The 21,252-nt window shown below is 45.0% G+C and overlaps 3 protein-coding genes across 3 annotated transcripts; all 3 read left to right on the top strand.

Moving 5' to 3' along the window:
• Positions 1-1,162: 1,162 nt before the first annotated feature.
• On the top strand, positions 1,163-3,178 carry LOC308298810 (alpha-actinin-1-like; the record flags this gene model as incomplete). The annotated part of the gene is made up of 1 exon (XM_080742491.1): positions 1,163-3,178. The coding sequence occupies one exon, from the start codon at positions 1,163-1,165 to the stop codon at positions 3,176-3,178; it is 2,016 nt and encodes a 671-aa protein (XP_080598617.1).
• A 1,494-nt stretch (positions 3,179-4,672) lies between these two features.
• On the top strand, positions 4,673-7,274 carry LOC308299130 (E3 ubiquitin-protein ligase RNF10-like; the record flags this gene model as incomplete). Its single annotated transcript, XM_080742852.1, has 2 exons — positions 4,673-4,681; positions 5,238-7,274. 2 exons carry the CDS (start codon positions 4,673-4,675, stop codon positions 7,272-7,274), a joined length of 2,046 nt encoding a protein of 681 aa, XP_080598978.1.
• Positions 7,275-15,757: 8,483 nt separating this feature from the next.
• Positions 15,758-16,972, top strand: foxd1 (forkhead box D1; the record flags this gene model as incomplete). The annotated part of the gene is made up of 1 exon (XM_080742853.1): positions 15,758-16,972. The coding sequence occupies one exon, from the start codon at positions 15,758-15,760 to the stop codon at positions 16,970-16,972; it is 1,215 nt and encodes a 404-aa protein (XP_080598979.1).
• Positions 16,973-21,252: the final 4,280 nt, after the last annotated feature.

Raw genomic sequence — 21,252 nt, forward strand, 5'->3', positions numbered from 1 at the left:
ATAATTTAGCCTACCTGTCAGATAGATGCTGTCCACCGCAGTCTGACATAAGTGGGAGTGTGGACTGGGGAGATTCTGTCCTCTCTCTGAAAACAGCTGATCTTGTAGATCGGCTAGTTTCGAAGTGCGACACCGTCGTGCGGCGAAGTAACGGGTACGCGTAGCCATGACAACAACACAAACAACATCAACTTGTGCCACGTTTTCCTTTCCCGGTTTGTTGATGGTTTGGTTTGTTGACTTCTCGTCAGACTTGTTGTTGCCATGGTAACATCATGTCGCTGGCTGCCCGACCACAACGTCACTTCTACGTATGCTCAGTGCTGTCTCCCTATTGGCCAATAAGTCCGACGATGACGGCGACGTACTCGTGACGTCACAGCGGTGCCCGCTATAAAGCAGCATGCTTGATGGCAAAAATAAACAATTGAGTTTGGAGCTACTGTGAGTTACCACTGTGCCACTCAGTAATATTGAAGAGATAATATTTTTTTCAAGCAGATAACAGAGAAGAGAACATACGTACAACATGGAACAAGGAAAGGTGCAACAAGCATTTGACTGTGAGCTGCTCCTCGACCCGGCATGGGAGAAGGTTCAGAAGAAGACATTCACAATCTGGTGCAACTCCCACCTGAGGAAGGCAGGCAAGCAGATTGAGATTATAGAGCAAGACTTCCGGGATGGGCTGAAGCTCATCCTGCTCTTGGAGGTCATCTCGGGAGAACGCCTGGCCAAACCAGAGAAGGGCAACATGCGAGTCCACAAGATCCTCCGTGTCAACAAGGCACTGGATTTCATCGCCAGCAAGGGGGTGAAGCTGGTCTCCATCGGAGCGGAGGAGATCGTGGACGGCAACGTTAAACTGACCCTCGGTATGATCTGGACCATGATCCGCCGCTTCACCATCCAAGACATCTCCGTCGAAGAGAGGTCAGCCAAGGAGGGCCTTTTGCTGTGGTGTCAGAGGAAGACCGCGCCCTACAAGAACGTCAACATCCAGAACTTTCACATCAGCTGGAAGGACGGCCTGGGGTTCTGTGCCCTCATTCATCGGCATCGTCCTGAGCTCATTGACTACGATAAACTGCACAAGGATGATCCAACGACCAACCTGAATACCGCCTTTGCCGTGGCGGAAAAGTACCTGGACATACCCAAGATGTTGGATGCGGAGGATATCGTTAATAGCGTGAGGCCAGATGAGAAGGCTGTCATGACCTATGTGTCGTGTTACTACCACGCATTCTCAGGAAAACAGAAGGCAGAGACAGCCGCCAACCGGATCTGCAAGGTGTTGGCTGTCAACCAGGAGAATGAGCAGCTGATGAAGGGATACGAGAAGCTGGCCAGTGATCTGTTGGATTGGATCTTGCGCACCATCCCTTGGCTGAAGAACCGCAGTCCAGACAACACCATGCAGGCCATGCAGCAGAAGCAGAAGGACTTCAGGGACTACCGAAGCCTCCACAAGCCACCCAAGGTGCAGGAGAAGTGTCAGCTGGAGATCAACTTCAACACCCTGCAGACCAAGCTGAGGCTCAGCAGTAGGCCCGCCTTTTTGCCCACCGAGGGCAAGCTGGTGTCTGATATTTCCAATGCATGGGGAAACCTGGAGGGAGCGGAAAAGGGCTATGAAGAATGGCTCCTCAACGAGATTCGGAGGCTAGAGAAACTTGAGCACCTGGCAGAGAAGTTCCGCCAGAAAGCAACCATTCATGAAGCCTGGACCAAAGGCAAGGAGGACATGCTGCAGCATCAGGACTACCAGACAGCCTCTCTGTCAGAGATCAAGGTCTTGCTGAAGAAACATGAGGCATTTAAGAGCGACCTGGCTGCGCACCAGGACCGTGTGAAGATTATCGCTACCATCGCAAAGGAGCTGAAAGAGCCGAACTACTATGACTCTCCCACCGTGAGCGCTCACTGCCAAAGGATCTCTGAACAGTGGGACACTCTGGAAGCCCTGGTCGTGAAGCGTAATGAGGCTCTGCAGACAACCGAGAAGCTGCTGGAGAACATTGACCAACTGCACCTTGACTTTGCCAAAAGAGCGTCTCTGTTTAATAACTGGATGGAAGGTGCTATGGAGGACCTGCAGGGACTCTTCATTGTTCACACCATAGAGGAGATCAAGGATTTAAGCAAAGCCCACGAGCAGTTCAAAGCCACTCTCACACAGGCAGACAAAGAACGCCAGGCTATTCTTCGTATCCAGGATGAGATCGCCAAGGCAGTCCAGACCCATCACGTCAACATGGCTAGCACCAACCCTTACACCAACGTCAACCCCCAAGAGATAAACACCAAATGGGACAAGGTCAAACAACTGGTGCCTGAGCGTGACCAAGCCCTCAGCGAGGGCCATGCCCAGCAGTTGAACAATGAGCGTTTGCGACAACACTTTGCCAAACAGGCCAATGACATCAGACCCTGGATCCAGACCAAGATGGATGAGATTGGCCGCATCTCCATCGAGATGCACGGCACACTGGAGGACCAGCTGACACACCTGCGTCAGTATCAGCAGAGCATCACGAACTACAAGCCAAAGATCGACCAACTAGAGGGAGACCACAAGCTCATCCAGGAAGCGCTCATCTTCGACAACAGGCACACCACCTACACCATGGAGCACATCCGTGTGGGCTGGGAGCAGCTCACCACCACCATCGCCCGCACCATCAACGAGATTGAGAACCAGATCCTGACGCGGGATGCCAAGGGCATCAGCCAGGAGCAGATGAATGAGTTCCGAGTTTCCTTCAATCACTTTGACAGGGATCACTCTGGCGCTCTGGATCACTCCGAGTTCAAGGCTTGCCTCATCAGCCTGGGCTTTGATACCAACGATTCACAGGGTGAAGCCATGAGCAACGTGAATGCCAACCGACTCGGCATGGTCAGCTTCCAGGCCTTTATCGACTTTATGTCCCGTGAAACCGCCGACACGGACACTGCTGACCAAGTCATGGCCTCTTTCAAAGTCCTGGCAGCGGATAAGAGTTACGTCCTAGCCGACAAGCTGCGCGCGGAGTTGCCACGCGACCAGGCAGAGTACTGCATCGCCCACATGGCCCCTTACACCGGCCCTGATGCCACCCCCGGAGCCCTCGACTACTTGTCCTTCTCCACAGCACTGTACTCCACAGCACTGTACGGGGAGAGCGACCTCTGAACCTCATTGCCAATCAAATCCTGAACCTGGCTCCAAATCGGGGACACGGTCCCTTTTGGCAATTGAAAAAAAAAAAAGAAAAAAGAAAAAGAAACTTAAAAAAAAAAAAAAAAAGAAAAGAATAATCTTAAAATAGAAAATAAATAAACGTTGTTAAAAAAAGAAAGACAAAAGGTACCCCTTGAATATTGACCTTTCATCCTGTGAATACCAGCACCCAAATCCCCAGGGAACCATCAACAACAACGTGTTCCACTAGCCCTCAGCTCCATAGCAGGAGTTCTTAAGGCTATGCGACTTTTCGGCCATTGCCCGCATACCACTCTCAGCCCCACACCTTCTGTGTAAAATACACTTTTTGGCCAGAAAAGAAATATTTCACTCCACTGCATCCCCTATACAGATCTTGTTGATAGATAGAAATTTCCTTTGGCCAGATCTGTAGGGGGCGCAGTGGAGTAACAAGAAAATAAATCCCTCCAGCGGAGTATTTTATTTTCTGGCCAAAAGGTGTATTATAGACAGGAGTTGTGGGGCTCAGAGTGTTCCCACCAAAGTAGGCTTTTAACATCTTAAAACCATCTTTGTTTCGGTGAGTAGTAGAGGAAGTGTATTCTTTATTTTCTACTTAAGTCGAGAGGCTGCGCTACAACGGGCAATGGCCGAAAAGTCACATGGCATTAAGGAGAACTTCTAATCCTAACGCTATGGACCAGAGCTAACTAGCCCTCCAGAACCTGCACAGGAGAAATATATAATATAAAAAACGTTAAATTAAAACAACGGTCCTTTCAAGGGCCACCTCCTCTCCTATTGCTGTGACCTTGCCGTGGTGGAGAGGCTTGAGTGATTCAGTGACCCTGGGTCCTTTTCCGCTGTGGGCTCAACCACACCGGATTGGTCAAAGGTGAGAGTCCAGACTAACAACAGCAACATCTCTCTGTGATGAGTAGGCCTGTCACAATTATTACATAATAATAATCGTCTAATTGCAATTATTTGACATAGTCGCAATTATTTTGTCATAATCTTCATAATCGTTTACATGTTGGAAAATGTTCAGTGATGACTCAACTTTGACATTGAAATCGTTTACATTTATCTCACTCAGTAGTGTAGTTTGTGCTATTCTGAGGCGTGCTATTCTGAAAAGTCACATTAGGTTCCAGTAGAATCCCACGTGTTTTTGTTCAGACTAGTTGGTGAGGCATGCTGCACACAGTTACTTAAGCAATATTACACGAGAGGGAATGCATTATCATGGTTATTGGCACGCCATCCTTGCTGCAAGAATGAGGCAACAGCCGAGTTCCGAAGGCAGGGCTGAAGTGAAGGGAATGCATGCCCCACACGGTTATGCAATAAGTCATTGTACCTTTTGTCAGAATACCCATTGTACCAGTCCATCTGTGTCCCTTTTATGCCCATGTATGGAGATCTCTGTATCTGTCTGTCCTTGTCCCTTTTATGCCCATACTGTATATGGAGATCATGATGTCATCGGTATGTGCCCATATATGGGTTGGACAGGTGGTTCTGGACATCTGGACCTCCATAAAAGCCTATGGGCATATCGATCGGATTAGGACAACTGCCTATCTGGCATGCCCATATATTCGTGATGCTGCTCTGATGCTCTCCAGTGATGTATGTATGACATCACTGTGTCAGTTTAAATACTGGTTTCAAAGTCGTTGATGATATACCATAGGTTGTTCTGTTAAAGTTCAGTAGCATTGTAGTATATTGTTATTTTATGTTTTCATAAAGTACTGTAATTATCTACAGTGTCCTGGGAAGCCTGGTCAATTTCTGGCTGACATTTTTGGGTTTTTGCTCCGTTCAGAAGGCATTCGTTCCTAACCAACCCATTCTCTCTCTCTCTCTCCAGCCTACATTCGCAATTGATACCAAAGTCAGCAACGCTTCATATTCAAGTTCAACTGGCTCCGTCTCCCGCAATTCCCAACCCAAAACAAATGGCAAGTGTAATAAATTGCTGGGGCTATCAATCCCAAGAAATGATCGTTATGCAGGCTCCCACTGCACGAATTCACAGAAGAACAAAGACCTTTACAAGAGGCCCCCTCCGAGAAGTCAGAGGGGACAATGGCAACACGTGGTCGTAGACAGAGGAGGACGAGAGACCCCAGAGGAGAGGAGGAGGAGGTGGGACCACCCCCGCAGGTCCCCTAGGTGGGACCACTGGGACCACCCCCACAAGCCCCCCGTCTTCAACAAGGAGCTTTTCCTGCAGGCCACTTGCCAGTTCGTGGTGTCCGATGACCAGGACTACAGGGCCAACTTCACCGACCCGGACACGCTGGTCGACTGGGACTGCGTGCAGCAGGTGCGCGTCTACGGCCACGAGGTGCCCCGGTGCCCCATCTGCCTGTACCCTCCGGTGGCGGCCAACATCACGCGCTGCGGCCACGTCTTCTGCCTGCCGTGCATGCTGCACTACCTGTCGCTCAGCGACACGAGCTGGACCAAGTGTCCCCTCTGTCACGAGGCCGTGCACCCCGGGGACCTCAGGAGTGTCGTCGTGACGGAGACCCGGCGGTATGCGGCGGGCGACCGCATCGCCATGCGCCTGACGCGCCGGGAAAAGGGGGCTCTCGTGGCCATGCCCAGCGCTCAGTGGGTGAAGGTGGCGGGACCCGTCCGCCTCGGAGACGCGCGTCTCAGCCGGCACTCCAAGCTGCTGCTGGCCTCTCCGGAGCAGGTGCTGGGCCTGGTGGTGGCCGAGAAGGCCGCCCTGCAGGTACGGCTCGGTCAGGAGGACGAGGACGAGTCCCGTTTCGTCCAGAGCGCCCTGAGCCTCGTGTGGCAGAGAGAGGAAGTCGCGTTGAAGAAGAAACGCTGCGTCGAAGAGGCGTCGAAGAAGCGCGGCTTCTCCAAGGCGACCAGGAACGGGGGAACGCAGCCCTCGTACATAATGGAACAACCTGTCTCCCCTGTGAATGAGGTGACATCCACGAGCAGAAGTACCAGGCCCGTGCTGGTGTACTCCTCTGCCTTTGATGATGAGGTGTCCAAGATCCCAGAAGAGGACCTCCCCACCGCTCCCGTTATTGAGGAGACCCCTTCTGGTCAGGCGAGACCAGGCCGGCCCCCAGCCAGCGTGGCACATGCATCCTACTATTTCTACCAAGCCGAGGACTGCCAGGAGATGTTCTTGCACCCGCTGAACGTGCGCTGCCTCGAACGCGAGTATGGCAGCTTGGAGCAATGCCCGGACACCATCACTGCCATCCTGGTGGAGATAAAGGGACACACAGTCACTGAGGACGTCCGCAGGAGGAACCGCTTTCTGTCACACCTGCCTCTCACTTGTGAGTACAGCATTTGTGAGCTAGACCTGCGGCCGCCCGTCGTGTCCAAGGAAACTCTGGACGCCTTTGCAGACGAGCTGGAGAAGAGAAGGCGCCTCAAAGCGATGAAGGAGAGTGACGAGAGGCGCAGGGAGAAACGTATCGAGAGGGAGGAGAAGCAGAAATGGGGGAATTATCCAGGGGTGCGTATGGGTCTGAACAGTCCCATACGCAGTCTTGAGCAGTTCCCATCATTCGGGTCGTCACCGCACAGCAGCCCCCCGCCCGTATACCCCGACGATCATCCTTCCCCTCCGTCAGCATCATCTGAGGGGACGTTCCCTTGTCTGGCTGGCCATGTGGAGGAAGACAGCAGCAGCATGTCCTTTGCACAGAGGCTGAAAGGTGGTAATGCCAGAGGCGACGTCCAGAGCGATGGGTCGCTCCGCGATGACGAGAGTTTCCCATGTCTGGATGGACAAAGCGCTTTGTCCAGTGCGGGCAGTAGCGTGGTGGACCACCCCACCCCCACCATGTCCTTTGCACAGATGCTGAGAGATGGTAAAGCCAGAGGCGATGCTGGACCCTGGGTCAGTGATTCCGAGAGTGACTCGGAGAATGTACCTGAATTCCGGAGGTCTTTCAGCCTGGCTTTTGAGCATCTTCTGCAGCTGAACAGCGCGGACACTGACCCTGAAGAGAGAGGTGGTGGAAAGAAAAGAAGAAAGAAAAAGAATCAGAAGATTCTGATGAGCACAGGCATGGCCGTCCACACAAAGTAGACGACACTGAAGTTCATAAGCGTTCATCATCCCCACCATCCATTCCTGAAGGACTACATCCCGGGGGCATTTTGTCCATTATTACTTGCGCCAGCAGAGTGTCGCGTCCTCTGTTTGTGTTTACGCCCGTGGCCAATAAGGGACCAGCATTCCTACTGACATCACCATCAACAGCCAATGAGGGACCAGCATTCTAGGTAACTCCACCATCAACAAGTGCGACCTGATATAAATAACAAGGCGCGCTCTGCTGGCGCACAATGGCCGCGGGTGCACGAGGCGCAAGTTGGCACTGCAACAGAGTGCAGTCTAGTTATATATTAGTCTAGTTATATATTATTTTTTACATTTCCTACAAAAGAAAAAAAGGTTTCCCAAAAATATATGAAATATATATATTTTTTTCAAGTTGGCACCTCAACAGAGTGCAGTCTAGTTATTATGATTATTTTTACATATCCTACAAAAGAAAAAAGGTTTCCCAAATATTAAATATATATATATATGTATATATTTATTTTTCGTGTTTTTTATTTTTATTTTTTAGCATTGCTAACCCTTCCTACGTCTCGCTTTGTGTGTCGGTCCCTATATGTCCGTATGAGCACCGTATGCAGTACGAGACAAACGTCACTATGGTCATAGAAAGTACGCAGAGACCGACATCACCACAGCTTAATGTCACGGACAGAATGCCCCATACAAAGAGATATGCATGTGTGTCGTGTTTGATACCATGCAAAGTTTCGCACATGTGTTATTTATTTTATTTTTTATTTTTTTCAACAACGATCAAAGATTGTACTTTGGTTGACCAGGCCTCAGAAGTTGTAGCCTGGGTTTAATACTGTTGACCGAGAGTGAGACACCAAATTGGTGACACCCACTATGATAGCCACACAGAACGTGCTATATAAGATTACTAAAAACAAAAATTATGAAACCTTATCAAAATAGATTTATTTTCATATACTGTCATATACATGAAAATCACTCAGCAACTACATTAGCCTAACTAAAGACTATGCTGAAATCGGGGCTCTCTATATATAGGGCACGTTACAGAGGAAATTGCTTATTTTCTAGGCTAGCTATGTGACTAAATTGCCTTGTGTCAGAGGATGATTATTCCTAGCGATTTTATTTGAACACACCCAGACCATAACATCTCCCTCTGCCTCCACAGAAAAGCCTACACATTGGAATTCTCCACAGAAAAGCTTACACATTTCAACAACATAAACAGGCAATGCTTGCATGGCTATAATAAATGAAACATGGGAAAACAGACATAGTCAGGGACCCAAAAGCTCAAGGAATAGGGTTGAACCTGTGGTGTCATGCTGTACCTTTTATTTCCATTTTAGTTTGGTCATTAAGGTCCACATGAGAGGCCTGCTCTGCCGGAAACATTGCGAAAAAGGTTATGGCAATTTGTATATTCAATGTCCCATCGACTTCACTATACAGGAAAAGAAAGATATTTAAAAAAGAAAAAGATCTGCTTTAAAGGAGTAGTTCACCCGCAAAATGACTTTTTTTTTCCTATTGATTACTCATGCCATGGAGAGTAGATTTCAATAATATTTTTAGGTTTTTGTCGCATTCCTAAGACAAAAATGTGATAACAATAAATTTACCCCCATTCATTCCGGATGGTGACCCGTTTCGAAACGGGTCACCATCCGGAATCAATGGGGGTAAATTTACTCAAATCAAATTTTTGTCTTAGGAATGTGACAAAAACCAAAAAATATTATTGAACTCTACTCTCCATGGCTTGAGTAATCAATAGAAAAAAAGTAATTTTGGGGGTGAACTACTCCTTTAAGTAGCATGTGAGGGGTCAAACTAGGGGTTCTTCATGATTCTGAATTCATTGCAAGCATTTGTTTTGCATGAAAAACTTTCCCTGGGCTAGATTTCGGCCCCACAAAACTGTGAAAAGTGATGAGTCATCACTTTCTTTTCCACTTTTCTTTGAGCGGTGCAAACCGCTCCTATAAGTGGCTGTGCGTGTGTCCGTAGCCTTTTTCCTCAGCGCTTTGCCATAGTAAAATGTGTGTACGTAGCATCATGTTTGTCTAGTGATGTCATATGTTGTATGTCTGTAGCCTTTTTCCTCAGCGTTTTGCCATAGCAAAACGTGTGTGTGTAGCATAGCCTGTACATCCTAGACTCAAATCCTAGTCTGAAGACGTTATGCAAGCCTGACCACCGCTCACTTCACATTGGGTGTGATTTTTTTTGATGACTCATGACTTTTCACTTTTGTGGGGCCGACCGGGGTGACTGGGTCCCTGGCTAACAGGAGGACACGAGGCCCCAGAGGAGAGGAGGAGCTGGGACCACACCTACAAGGCCCCTATAGGTGGAACCACCCCACCTAGGGGTGGTTCGCTGCTGTCTGGCAGAAACCTTGTGGGGTCATCATCAATATGTCCATACATGGACAAAATGCGTCGGTGGCAGGACTTGGCCTTGTCCAGACACTTGCAGAGAATATTGAAGAGGCAGGTGCTTTGATACCACACTGAACTAAGCACAGGCTAATGAAGTCAATATAGATGTGGTGTAACGGAATGGATTTCTATACTCAGAGAGGACAATTCTTTCAAAATAAGATGCTGCATTCAAGTCCAGGAGAGTGCATGCACTTTTTTTCAGATGGATAAAAGGGCAGGGGCTCAAGCCCCCTTTGATGTCTATAATATTATGTGTGCACATACACGTGTGTTTTTACACACCAGTATAATGATCTTACTTTGATAAGACGCAATTACTGAATGTCAGTCTGCAGGTTTTCTTCAGAATATGTGTGATGCTGATTTGCTATGACACTATGGCACAGTAGGAGTCCCAAATGTAATATTTTCAAGGACCTCCATAACTCCCAGTCTGCTACAGACGTGTAATGGTCATTTAGGCCTATATAGCTCTTTGTATTTACTCTTTACAAAAACAACCATTTTTGATTTCACCACAATCCATCATTGCTCTCCACAATTTAAACGTATTTTCTGTCTTTGTAGGTTAATGTCCTACTTTGTGTACAGTAAAAGAGTATTGTGTGCTGCAAAACTGGGGAAATTGTTGAAAGATCTTTATTTTTATTTTTCCCCCAAAATAATTATTCCACAATTTTGTAACCCATTTTTCACCCAGTGCCAATTGCCTAAGCTGTAATCCTGGGCGCTGTTCGCCCTCTGCCAACCTAGGGAACTGAGCTTATGCTTCCTTCAGTGCATGAGGAGTGGGAGTGGGTCCCTGGTTGGATGTAGACACCATGGGACCGGATCTCCATGTGGCAGGGGTGGGCAACTTTGATGATGGAGAGGGACACTGTTTCCACAAAAATAGCCGATCTACATAAGCTCAAAACGTGTTGCAGTGTGACACATTTTGAGCTTGTAGATCTGCTATTTTTTCATTGGAATCCTGAATTTGTATTTAATTTTAAATGCAAATGTATGCATTCTTAACTTTGTGAACTTAAATAGGCTACAAATACATTGGAAAATGGACATAAAAAGGACTTGTACTATAATAGACTGAAGTAGTTAGAGCAGGTCATGTTTTCATGTTTGGAATTGTAACAGCTGAAATCAATAATAGCCAATAGCTATGTCAGTAATGTATATTCCGATATTAACCTGTGGGCCAAAGGTGCATGGGGGCGCATGTATGATGTGGCCGCATGGGGGCCGCATGGGGGTGCATGGGGGCGCATGGGGGCGCATGTATGATGTGGCCGCCCTCAAGTTGCCCATGTATGCATGCATGGCCATAAAAGGAACAAGCTACGGAATTCATTTGCAAGTGTGACTCGCGTCACGGCAACCACTCTTGCAATTTCCCAGAATTGCATGCATCGTTCTAGTATTATATGGAGTGTTGCGGTGACGTTCATGGCTTTTGTCAGAGCAGGGCCGTGGGGAGGAGGGGGGGAATAAGTGCTTTATTCTTGGTGGTACCCCGTGGCACGGAACACCCTTCCTTCGATCGGAGGAGGAGAGGAGGAGGAGGAGGAGGAGAGGAGGGGAGTTTTTAGGGAACACTTTTAGAAGTGGTTTACCACACATGCGAGCAAGCTGCTTCACGTGTCAGCCCCGAAAAATGCATTCACCCCTATTTTATTTATAGGCCTACTACAGCCCCACAAGACTGTATAGCGAAAACCCCGGTTAGGAGTTTCTTTAATTGTTTATTTCTACCGTGATCTACAATGTGAAATTGATTGATTGAACTAGTCAGATGAAAACGGCACGAGGTAGGCCTACAGTCAGACATTTATAGGCTAAAAGGGTAACACAAAAAGTGGTGTACAAAGCTAAGCGTCCATTTGGTTCCATTTGTATAAATCCCAGTTAGGGTCCACATGGGGACCACTGGTGATAAACAGTAGAAATCAAATAATAAACCTATGACATGCATGATCAACTAGAAATACATGATAACAATATGTGCGGGCTAAATATTGTTGTGTCCGAGATTCATTGCTGTTTATATTCGTTATATGGGAACAATAATCGCATAAAGAGGGGCCGCTTAAGATTCATACAAATCAATGAAAGGTTATTTTTATTAGGTTATTATTAAGTAGTGACTTAATAATTCCCACGTGGAAAACGTAACCTTCAGAAACCTCAAGAAGCAGAGCATGACAAAAACGTATATTATTAAAAAGTTGTAATTGTAATAATCATAATAATAACCATAATAATCGTAAAAAGCCGTTGGCTTATACATTCTGTTATCATTTGTATCCTGTATAGGCCTAATACGTAATAAAACTCACTTCTCATTATCTTCAAGCTGTCCAGGGAGCAATTTTTCCCCGTTTGTGGCAAACTTCGATTTTTTCTTTTTATTGTTTTTTTTATTATTGTTATTTGAGGTAGAGAGATCTCCAAAATGCATCTGGCGTATTTTTCCATAATTATGTTCATCGTTTGAGCATATTTAACTGTTCATAGTTTGAGCATATGTTAACTTTATAAGAACAATAAATAACAGAACTTTGACTTTTAAACTTGGCCTTGATATCAATCATCCCTTATCTGGGCTTGTGTTACAAGTTGGACGCTAGATGGAGCTATTTATGTAAATGATGGATTTTCTGATTGCATCTGAATGCATTCACTGGTCCGCTCTTATTTTACCCCTCAACACCAAATTATCTTAGCCGAAAATAGACGATCTACGTCGAACCCACAAAGAGGCATCTTGTATAGTGCCAGGGTACCAAGGTATAATCTTTTTTTTTTTTTTTTTCCTTTTTTTTTGCCTTGGTACCCTGGCCGTATAGGCTTTTTTGTTTTTGTTTGTTTTGAGGTAGGCTATATTTAAAAAGGTCATGAAAGCCCTTAAATTGTCACTTACACTGTCATCTCCCCCCCCAATCAAATAAAAATAGAAAAAAAAATATAACAATAATAATAAAAATTATAATAAATAAAATAATAATGGCTAGAACCACTGTGTTAGGAGAAGGGGGGAAAAGTGTATTCATGTTAGATACACTCTAGATTTAATTCAGGAAAATGTATTAACCCCAACCCTAAGTTGAACAAAAGTAGCCTGTATGCTATTATAATGTGTAATAATGTGATTATGTGAATGCAAAATTTATCTTCTGAAAATCGGAACTTTTTCTTTTGTCCAAGTGAATACATTTCTTTAAATGCACAAACAAAAATCCAAAACGTGTACTACTTAAACCAACGGCACAGCCATGCTGAATTATGTGCGTTTCTCTTTATTAAAAATGTTTCTTAATTATTGACTATATTTGAATGTGAATATTGGCTGTAGTTATTATCATTTTTTTAAATCAAAAATCGGCAACATGTCAGTGGTTTTCATAATAAAATAATCAACTGCTGTAGTATAGGCCTACAGATTTATGGTAACAACCCATGATTAGTGTCTGACAGCTAGTCAAATCCCCAGTGTTCATATGACACCTCATACCCCATATTCCAACTTTTTGTGACATAAATATGCCTTAAATACACTACACTGTCGCATAAAAGTAGACCATTGCAATAGTCACAAAATAGCCATAGAATTCTACAAGTTCACAAGTGGTTCGAACTTCGAAGTGAAAGTGAATGTGGGATTCATTATTATAGCCTATATAATCATTTCATGAAACCTTTTGGACTTATTAAAGAGGTTTTCCATCCCCAGAGACAATATCGTCACTGTCGGGCAGAAACCTCGTATCTCCAAGTTTCACGTTTTTTTTACGTTCTTTTTTTTTTTTATATTCTTTTTTACATTTTTTCACAAAGCCCTGCTTCATCATACAAGGCTGTCGCACAAAAGTAGTGAAAACAGCCGATCTACAAGCACACAACTCGCCAGGTTGTGTGCTTGTAGATCTGCTATTTCACTATAGTTTATTTTTAAAACGATAAATACAAAACGAACGGTCTTGGACACGGTTTTCCACCCGACAACTCCGAGTTAAATGAATGGCAGCGTTTGACGGTAGATATAAGGTTGGCTACATACTCCTACAAATACAGGCCTATTTATTGCAGTGTGAAAACCTTGCACTGAACAAGTTTCTTTGCACTGCAGTGGATGAAAGTAACCACTATACCTCAGGCTTTATAGCTTCTACTCAGTGAGTAGAAGGCCTACGAGGAAAGTTTTTACTTCACGTGCGTAATACTAATCCCTCTAGACTAGTCCACTTATCTATAGGAAAATAGTGTACTTTTTACATTATTACTATTATTATTTGACAGATTTAGCCTAATAATAATAATAGTAGCCTAATAGCTTTGATTTAGATTATAGGCTACTTTGCCGATTTGGATGAAAACAAAACATGCTTTAACCAAGTATAGTGTGCATTCCCTTATATTTCAACTATTCGAAAATAGCCGCTCCCCATAACATATGATATAAAAAAGTTAATTGACTTTTCTTTTCTTTTCTTTCCTTTTTTTTTTGTCAACTTTGGTAATGTAAATAAAATACTTTTATTCAAGTCAAATTTCGAATACAGTCCTAAGTGTAACATATTGGCCATATTGTGTGTAGAGAAACATCTGAGTAGCCACTGCATAGATAGGCTCTATAGCCTAATTAGTGTAATTAGGCTGTAAAATAGTGTGTCATACACACGGCATATAGCTCCTTATTTCTCGTGCTCTCATGCTCTGCGTGTCTGAGGCGAGGTAACACTTGACTCTACGACACAAATGGCTCGCGGCTAATCTAGATTAGCCTACTGCACGCACACTGGTGTGTGTATGTATACTCATGTTGGTATACTGCTATAGGCCTACCACCACTATCAATATTTGCTCCGAAATTGAAGAAACAATAATAAAAGAAGAAGAAAATGCACATGCAGAGATCTAAAAGCTCCAGATTATTAAATCGTGATTGGACGCACACACACACACACACACACACACACACACACACACACACACACACACACACACACACACACACACACACACACACACACACACACACACACACAAGTAGTCAATTCTATTCAGTATAAAGGTTTAAGTAACAGGCTTTGTTCCCATGAGGCCCTTTCTAATCTTCCATAACCTATTTTTGTGTGCGTGTGTGTCCCTTCCAAAAAAAGAAGAAAAAAAGAAAAAAAGAAAAAGAAAGAAATGGGAGGTTTAAGATTAGCCATATGTGCATTGGACCAGGGATGACCACTAAAAAGGATATAGGGCCACACCAACATTCTTAAAACCACTCAGTTAATTTTCAAAGAGCTTTTTTATTTTTTTTGTAATTTTTTTCTTCTTCCTCTTTTCATTTTTGCACGGTCGGCCCGGTGACGTCCCGGTGCCATGTGATCTCATCTGGCCAGAGTCGTCAATTGGGTATGGCAAGCTATGGCAGCTGCAATACCTTGGCCTACAGGGGGGAAATAATAAAATGTACTTTTCATCGTGCCTGTTGCTAAGGTACGGCAACATAACTGGTGTCTTGCACGCGCGCCCACACCAGTCATGTTGCCATACCTTAGCTTTTTTCTGAACTGACGCCGCTGCATCTGGCCCGGCGGTATAAAGCCACACAGAAGATCCGCCCTTCGGATTGACTCAGGTCTGGAGAGAAAAGGCTCCCCATTTTCACGTTTCCCTGCACACAAATACACACACATATATATAGGGCTATATCTCATACACCGCAGCCACATTCGGATGATCGTGTGCGTTTTTTTGTCGGCGAAAAACCCAACAACAAAACCCCCCCGTTGGAACCATGTGGAAAGTCAGGAGGATATAGGAGAATTGTTATCTTCTATACCACGTGCTCTCTCCATCTCTGCTCTCATATGAGTTTGTAAAACCAAGGAAAAGGAGGATAGCTTCGTGGTGAAAGCATCTCTTCCTCCCCGGCCCGGCCCGGCCCGGCCTGGCCTGGCCCGGCCGCCGCTGGGGTCTGGTTGGTGGTCTGAGGAGGAGGAGGAGGAGAGGAGCCCCACCACCATGACTCTGAGCTCAGAGATGTCCGACGCCTCCATCCTGTCGGAGGAGACCGACATAGACGTGGTCGGCGAGGGAGAGGAGGACGACGAGGACGATGGGGACGCCGACGGCCGGACGCTCGACGACGGCTCTCCGGCGACGGACACTTCGCCCCGGGACGGCTACAAGGCGGCCGGCGGCGGCGGTGGCGGCTCCGGCGGCGGCAACAAGAGCAGCCTGGTGAAGCCGCCCTACTCCTACATCGCCCTCATCACCATGTCCATCCTGCAGAGCCCCAAGAAGCGGCTGACGCTCAGCGAGATCTGCGACTTCATCAGCGGCCGCTTCCCGTACTACCGCGAGAAGTTCCCGGCGTGGCAGAACTCCATCCGCCACAACCTGTCGCTCAACGACTGCTTCGTCAAGATCCCGCGCGAGCCGGGCAACCCGGGCAAGGGCAACTACTGGACGCTCGACCCGGAGTCGGCCGACATGTTCGACAACGGGAGCTTCCTGCGGCGGAGGAAGCGCTTCAAACGGCAGCAGACCCACGACCTGATGCTCAGCCTGCAGCGGGGGGATGGAGCGCACCACGTCGGAGGATTCCTCCCCGCCGCCGCGTCGCCATACGGCGGCTACGGCCCGTACGGATGCGCCGGCTACGGGATCCAGCTCCACGGCTCCTACCACCACCACCACCACCACACGCACGCCACCGCGCTGTTCGCCTTCCAGCAGCAGCAGCAGCAGCAGCAGCATCCCAGGCACTCCTCGCACCCCACGGGAGGAACCGTTATCCCCGCTCCATCTTTGATGCCCACGTCCACCTCCGGTGGACGTGGGCATCAAAGATGGAGCGGGGATAACGGCACCACTACCACCACCACCACCTCTTCTTCTTCAGCCGCCACCACGGACTTAATGGCAAGGAGTAGGTTTTACCCCCAGCTTCCGTCGTCCGTCCAGACTCCGGCCGTCCAACAACAACAGTCCAAGTCCGGCTCGCCCGTCCAGCGCTCTCCCTTCTCCATAGAGAGCATCATAGGCGGCTCGCTGACTACAAGCCCCGCCGCCGCCGCCGCCGCCGCCGCCGCGCATCGGACCGTGTTGCCCTCGTCCCTGGCCGCCGCCTCCTCCAACCACCAGCCCCCGAATGGCGTTCACCCGCCCGGACCCGGAGCTGTCTTACACGCGGCGGTCGAGAACTTCTCCAACAGACTTGTCAACGGCTGTTGATTTCTTTTTGCGAAACAGACGCTACTACGAGTTTTTGCCCAAGAGACAAAAACAAAAAACCCCGACCCTCTCTCTTTGAAGGTAGGATTATTTTTGTATGTTTTTTTCTTCTTCTTTTTTTAAAATGTGATAGCACGCTTGCAGCAAGAATGATGGACATAACAAAAGGAAACCATATTCGTGCCTATATTCATGCTGTAAAAAAAAGGACAAAAGAAAAGAAAGAAAAGATATTTATGTTGAGTTTTGAGTGAATCAAAAAAATGTTTAACCATTTCCATGAAGTGATTCGCTTCCTTCACTGTTTATAATGGCGTCTCAGGTTAAGGGTTTTAACGAAAAGGTTAAAATGATCACAAACGTTTGTTTTTTTGTTTGTTTTTTAAAATAGGCTAATGTGTCAAACACCTCAATGTTCTTTTTTTAATCGGCAAATCAAAGCATTTTTTTCATTGTTTTGATTTGTAGCCTACTTTGTATTGAAAAAAAAGAAAGAAAAAAAACAGAAGAAAGTCATACATTTATATGCAGTGTGTGTTTATTTCAGTAATAAAACATTGTACATTTTTTTGGCAAGTATTGTGTAACTGAAGTGTGATATTTTTACACAGTCTGTTTTTTCAATAATAATAATAAATATCGTTTTTTTCAAAAAGATAATTTGTTTGGAAATAACGTTATTAACAAGGCATAATCAAAGCAACGCCATAGCCTTCATTGAAATTAGGCTAGGCTACACCAGAGGCTAGCCTATTTTATTTGTAAACTATATGTCATAACGTTTTGAGCTGCAGATTATTTAATTTTGCTAGTATCATGGCCAGTTTATATCAAATTATAAGATCTGGTCCTGATATCTTTATAATGCAAACTTGAGTCATTATATTGAAGGGATATGAAAGCGTCCCATTACTGTCAAAATGTTGCACAAATAGCATTGCGCGGGGCCGTGGAGTGACGTGATCTGTAAACTTGAGAAAACGGCAGTTGAGCTCACGAATAAATGCTAGTTTAAACATTAGTTGAACACTTGACAACTTTACAAAAAGAAACGTCCAGGATTTAATTTCAATGTTCTTATAGTTCAATAACTGAGAATAGAAACCAAAATTAAACACAACTAACTAACTCTAGCCTGCGCGGCCCATTGATTAGAGTAGGCCTACACCTACATCTGTACGCTCTCTCAGTCAAATAAACCCTATAGGTCAGTGGTTATCAAAGTGGGGTCCGGGGACCTCCATCCAGGGGTCCTTGAGGGAGTTCCAGGGGGTCCCCAGCTAAATAGTTAGGGACCAATTTGACCCTAGTGGGTAGTAACTCTGAGAGTTAAATTAACAGATTTTACAATATAAATTGGGGTCTCAGAGATAGAAAATTCACTATAGGGGTCCGTAGCCTTTAGTAGTTTAGTACAGTATTGGCCCCCAGGCATGGCTCACATGCGTTATTATCTCTGTGTGGCTCAAATGTAGGCTAAATTAGCTCATGCCATGTGCATCATTAATAAGACAAATGAAACAGTAGCATGGTGTTAACTTGTGGCCCCCGAAGCACAGCTAGCCTATTAGGCTATATGGAATAGGCAATAACAAAAAACAATAACAATTAGACGATATTACTATAAATACTATTATGTTTATTAAAGAGCTGTGTTCACACACACACACACACACACACACACACACACACACACACACACACACACACACACACACACACACACACACACACACACACACACACACACACACACACACACACACACACACACACACACGGAATATGCCTAAGAAAAGGGTTTCTAGCATGGGTTGCTTGTAGCTACACTCCCTTCAAGTGTGTGTGTGTGTGTGTGTGTGTGTGTGTGTGTGTGTGTGTGTGTGTGTGTGTGTGTGTGTGTGTGTGTGTGTGTGTGTGTAGGCTGCTGCTATATCCCACACTGTGTGATGATGACCGTCCGCTGGCCTTGTGCTTCCGTGACTAGACTGTGTGTGTTTCGTAGTAACGATAAAAGCTTACAGCCAGTTCACTGGGCCATGAGAGGACACTTATTGCGTTGTGTTACATCACATGATGTAACACACGCAAGGAGGGGAGAGAGAGAGAGAGAGAGAGAGAGAGAGAGAGAGAGAGAGAGAGAGAGAGAGAGAGAGAGAGAGAGAGAGAGAGAGAGTAAAAGCGAGTATAGGTCACAAATATAGGCTACTTGTTGTTGACAGAGAGGACTAAACGGGGACAAGGGAGGAATCGAGACATGACTGATTCAATTAGGAAATGTAGCGATGGAGCCAAGTCCTGTTTGGGCCCGGTTCTGCTGTGGTGGAAGAAAAGAATATAGTCCGACTTTTCACTTATAGGCTCTATTAGTAAAAGTAGCCTATAATACCACAATATAAATACCACAATACTTGTACTCCGTTATAGTTCTGTAAACAAGGACTTCGTTTTTTTCTTTTACTTGAGTAAAAGGTATTGGCAAGTATAAGTCAAGTCAATAGGCTACCAAACTAAAAGGCTAGGCAAAAGTTCAAAATGTGTTAATGTAAATGTTTGTTTTGTAATAATAATTTAAATCTGCATATTGTAATTTGTGACTATAACAAGTGAAGGTCTTCAAATAATTATTAGTAGGCCTAAGTAATAATAGTGGAATGAAAAGTATAGCCGATCCTCAGTCTACAGTACCTAATTGAGTAAATGCATTTTTACACCTGCTGGGGGGTGATGACAAAATCTTTCGTCTTTATTATTATTGTTACGATTATTATTATGCTATTATTATTATATTTGTTTGTGGTTGATTTTTGATTCTGTGCGCGAGGTGTGTTAATGATGAGTGCAAGCCTGCTTAAATACATCCAACCAATCAATCAAACAAACGAACAGACAATCAATCAATGAATCAATCAATCAACCAACCAATCCAATCAAACTCTATTTATCTGGATAGATAATTCATAGATCCAACTTTGTATGGATTTTAAATCAATGTTTATTTTTGAATATTGTTCAATATTTATAGCCTATATCGGCCGATTCGGCCCCTCGGCTGCAACACTCATTGGCTTTAGTTGCGCAATTCAGAATAGGCCTAGATCAGAAAACAGCAAGAATAATATAGGCCTAGTCAGGCTATCTCCTACTAATATGCAGGTTAGGTCTATGATACAATACAGATAGCCAACAATTGTACTTGCTGCTGCTGCTGCTGCTGCTGCTACTGCTTATACGACTACAATACCAATAATAATTGTAATCATCAGCTTTCTGACTGAGAAAAGGTTTTTCGGACGGATTATAAGGCTATTCGATTTAAAAGGAATAATGATTGGACGCAGTGCGTCTTCTTGACTTAATTGAGTGATTATTGATAATGATTGATTGATTGAATACTTTATTAGCAGCAGTTCGCATGGGAAAAGCACAAGACAGTACAGTTCAGATACACGGTCTATCTTAATTAATATCTTGATTGAGAGTGAATTTGAGACCCAAAAAAGCACTATGGCTTAATTGTTTACATTGGGGTAATTTGTAGGCCTACACAATGCATTGAGACATTAAATGACAGACAAATCAACAATGCTATTTTTTAGTGGTGTAAAGCATTTACTCAAGTAGCCTACTGAAGGCTTGGGTACATTTTTGAGGTATTTTTTGTACTTGTGTGGGTGAGATGCCGTGCGCTCGGTTGGGCTCGGCGAGCCCAGACTTATTTAGCTGCACGCACGCTCGCCTCACATGCACGCACATGAGATCATCACGTCACGAATTTAGAGGGGCACCACTTATAAAATCCATATCACAACAGACACCACTGACTTTACTTGAGTATTTCCAATTTCCAATACTTTTACTTCTACTCCATCTCGGATCCAAATATTGTACTTTTACTATAATATTTTAAAATCAGTTAGGCTACTGCGTAGACTAGTGTTACAAAATAGGCCTACATGTGAAAATAGCCTCACAATGCGTCGCGATTTCATACATATGAACACTTTATACATTTGAAAACTTTAAGTAGGCTACATTACGATGTCAATACTTTTTACTTTTTTTACTCAAAGTAAATTATGAATTCCAGACTTTGAATTATAACAGAGTAACGTTGCAAAAATGTCAGTAGGCCTACTTTTTCCACCGCTGTTGTTTTGCAAAATTGCAACTGAATTAAAACGTTTGAATGAAAAACGGACTGCAGCAGGCTAACAGCGTCAGTCGTTATGGCCCAAACAGCCAGGCCTATATGTAGGCCTGTCATTATTACATTTACA

The sequence above is a fragment of the Nannobrachium achirus genome (assembly GCF_963921795.1).
Source record: "Nannobrachium achirus genome assembly, chromosome: 15".
In the NCBI taxonomy this organism is placed as follows: Eukaryota; Metazoa; Chordata; class Actinopteri; order Myctophiformes; family Myctophidae; genus Nannobrachium; species Nannobrachium achirus.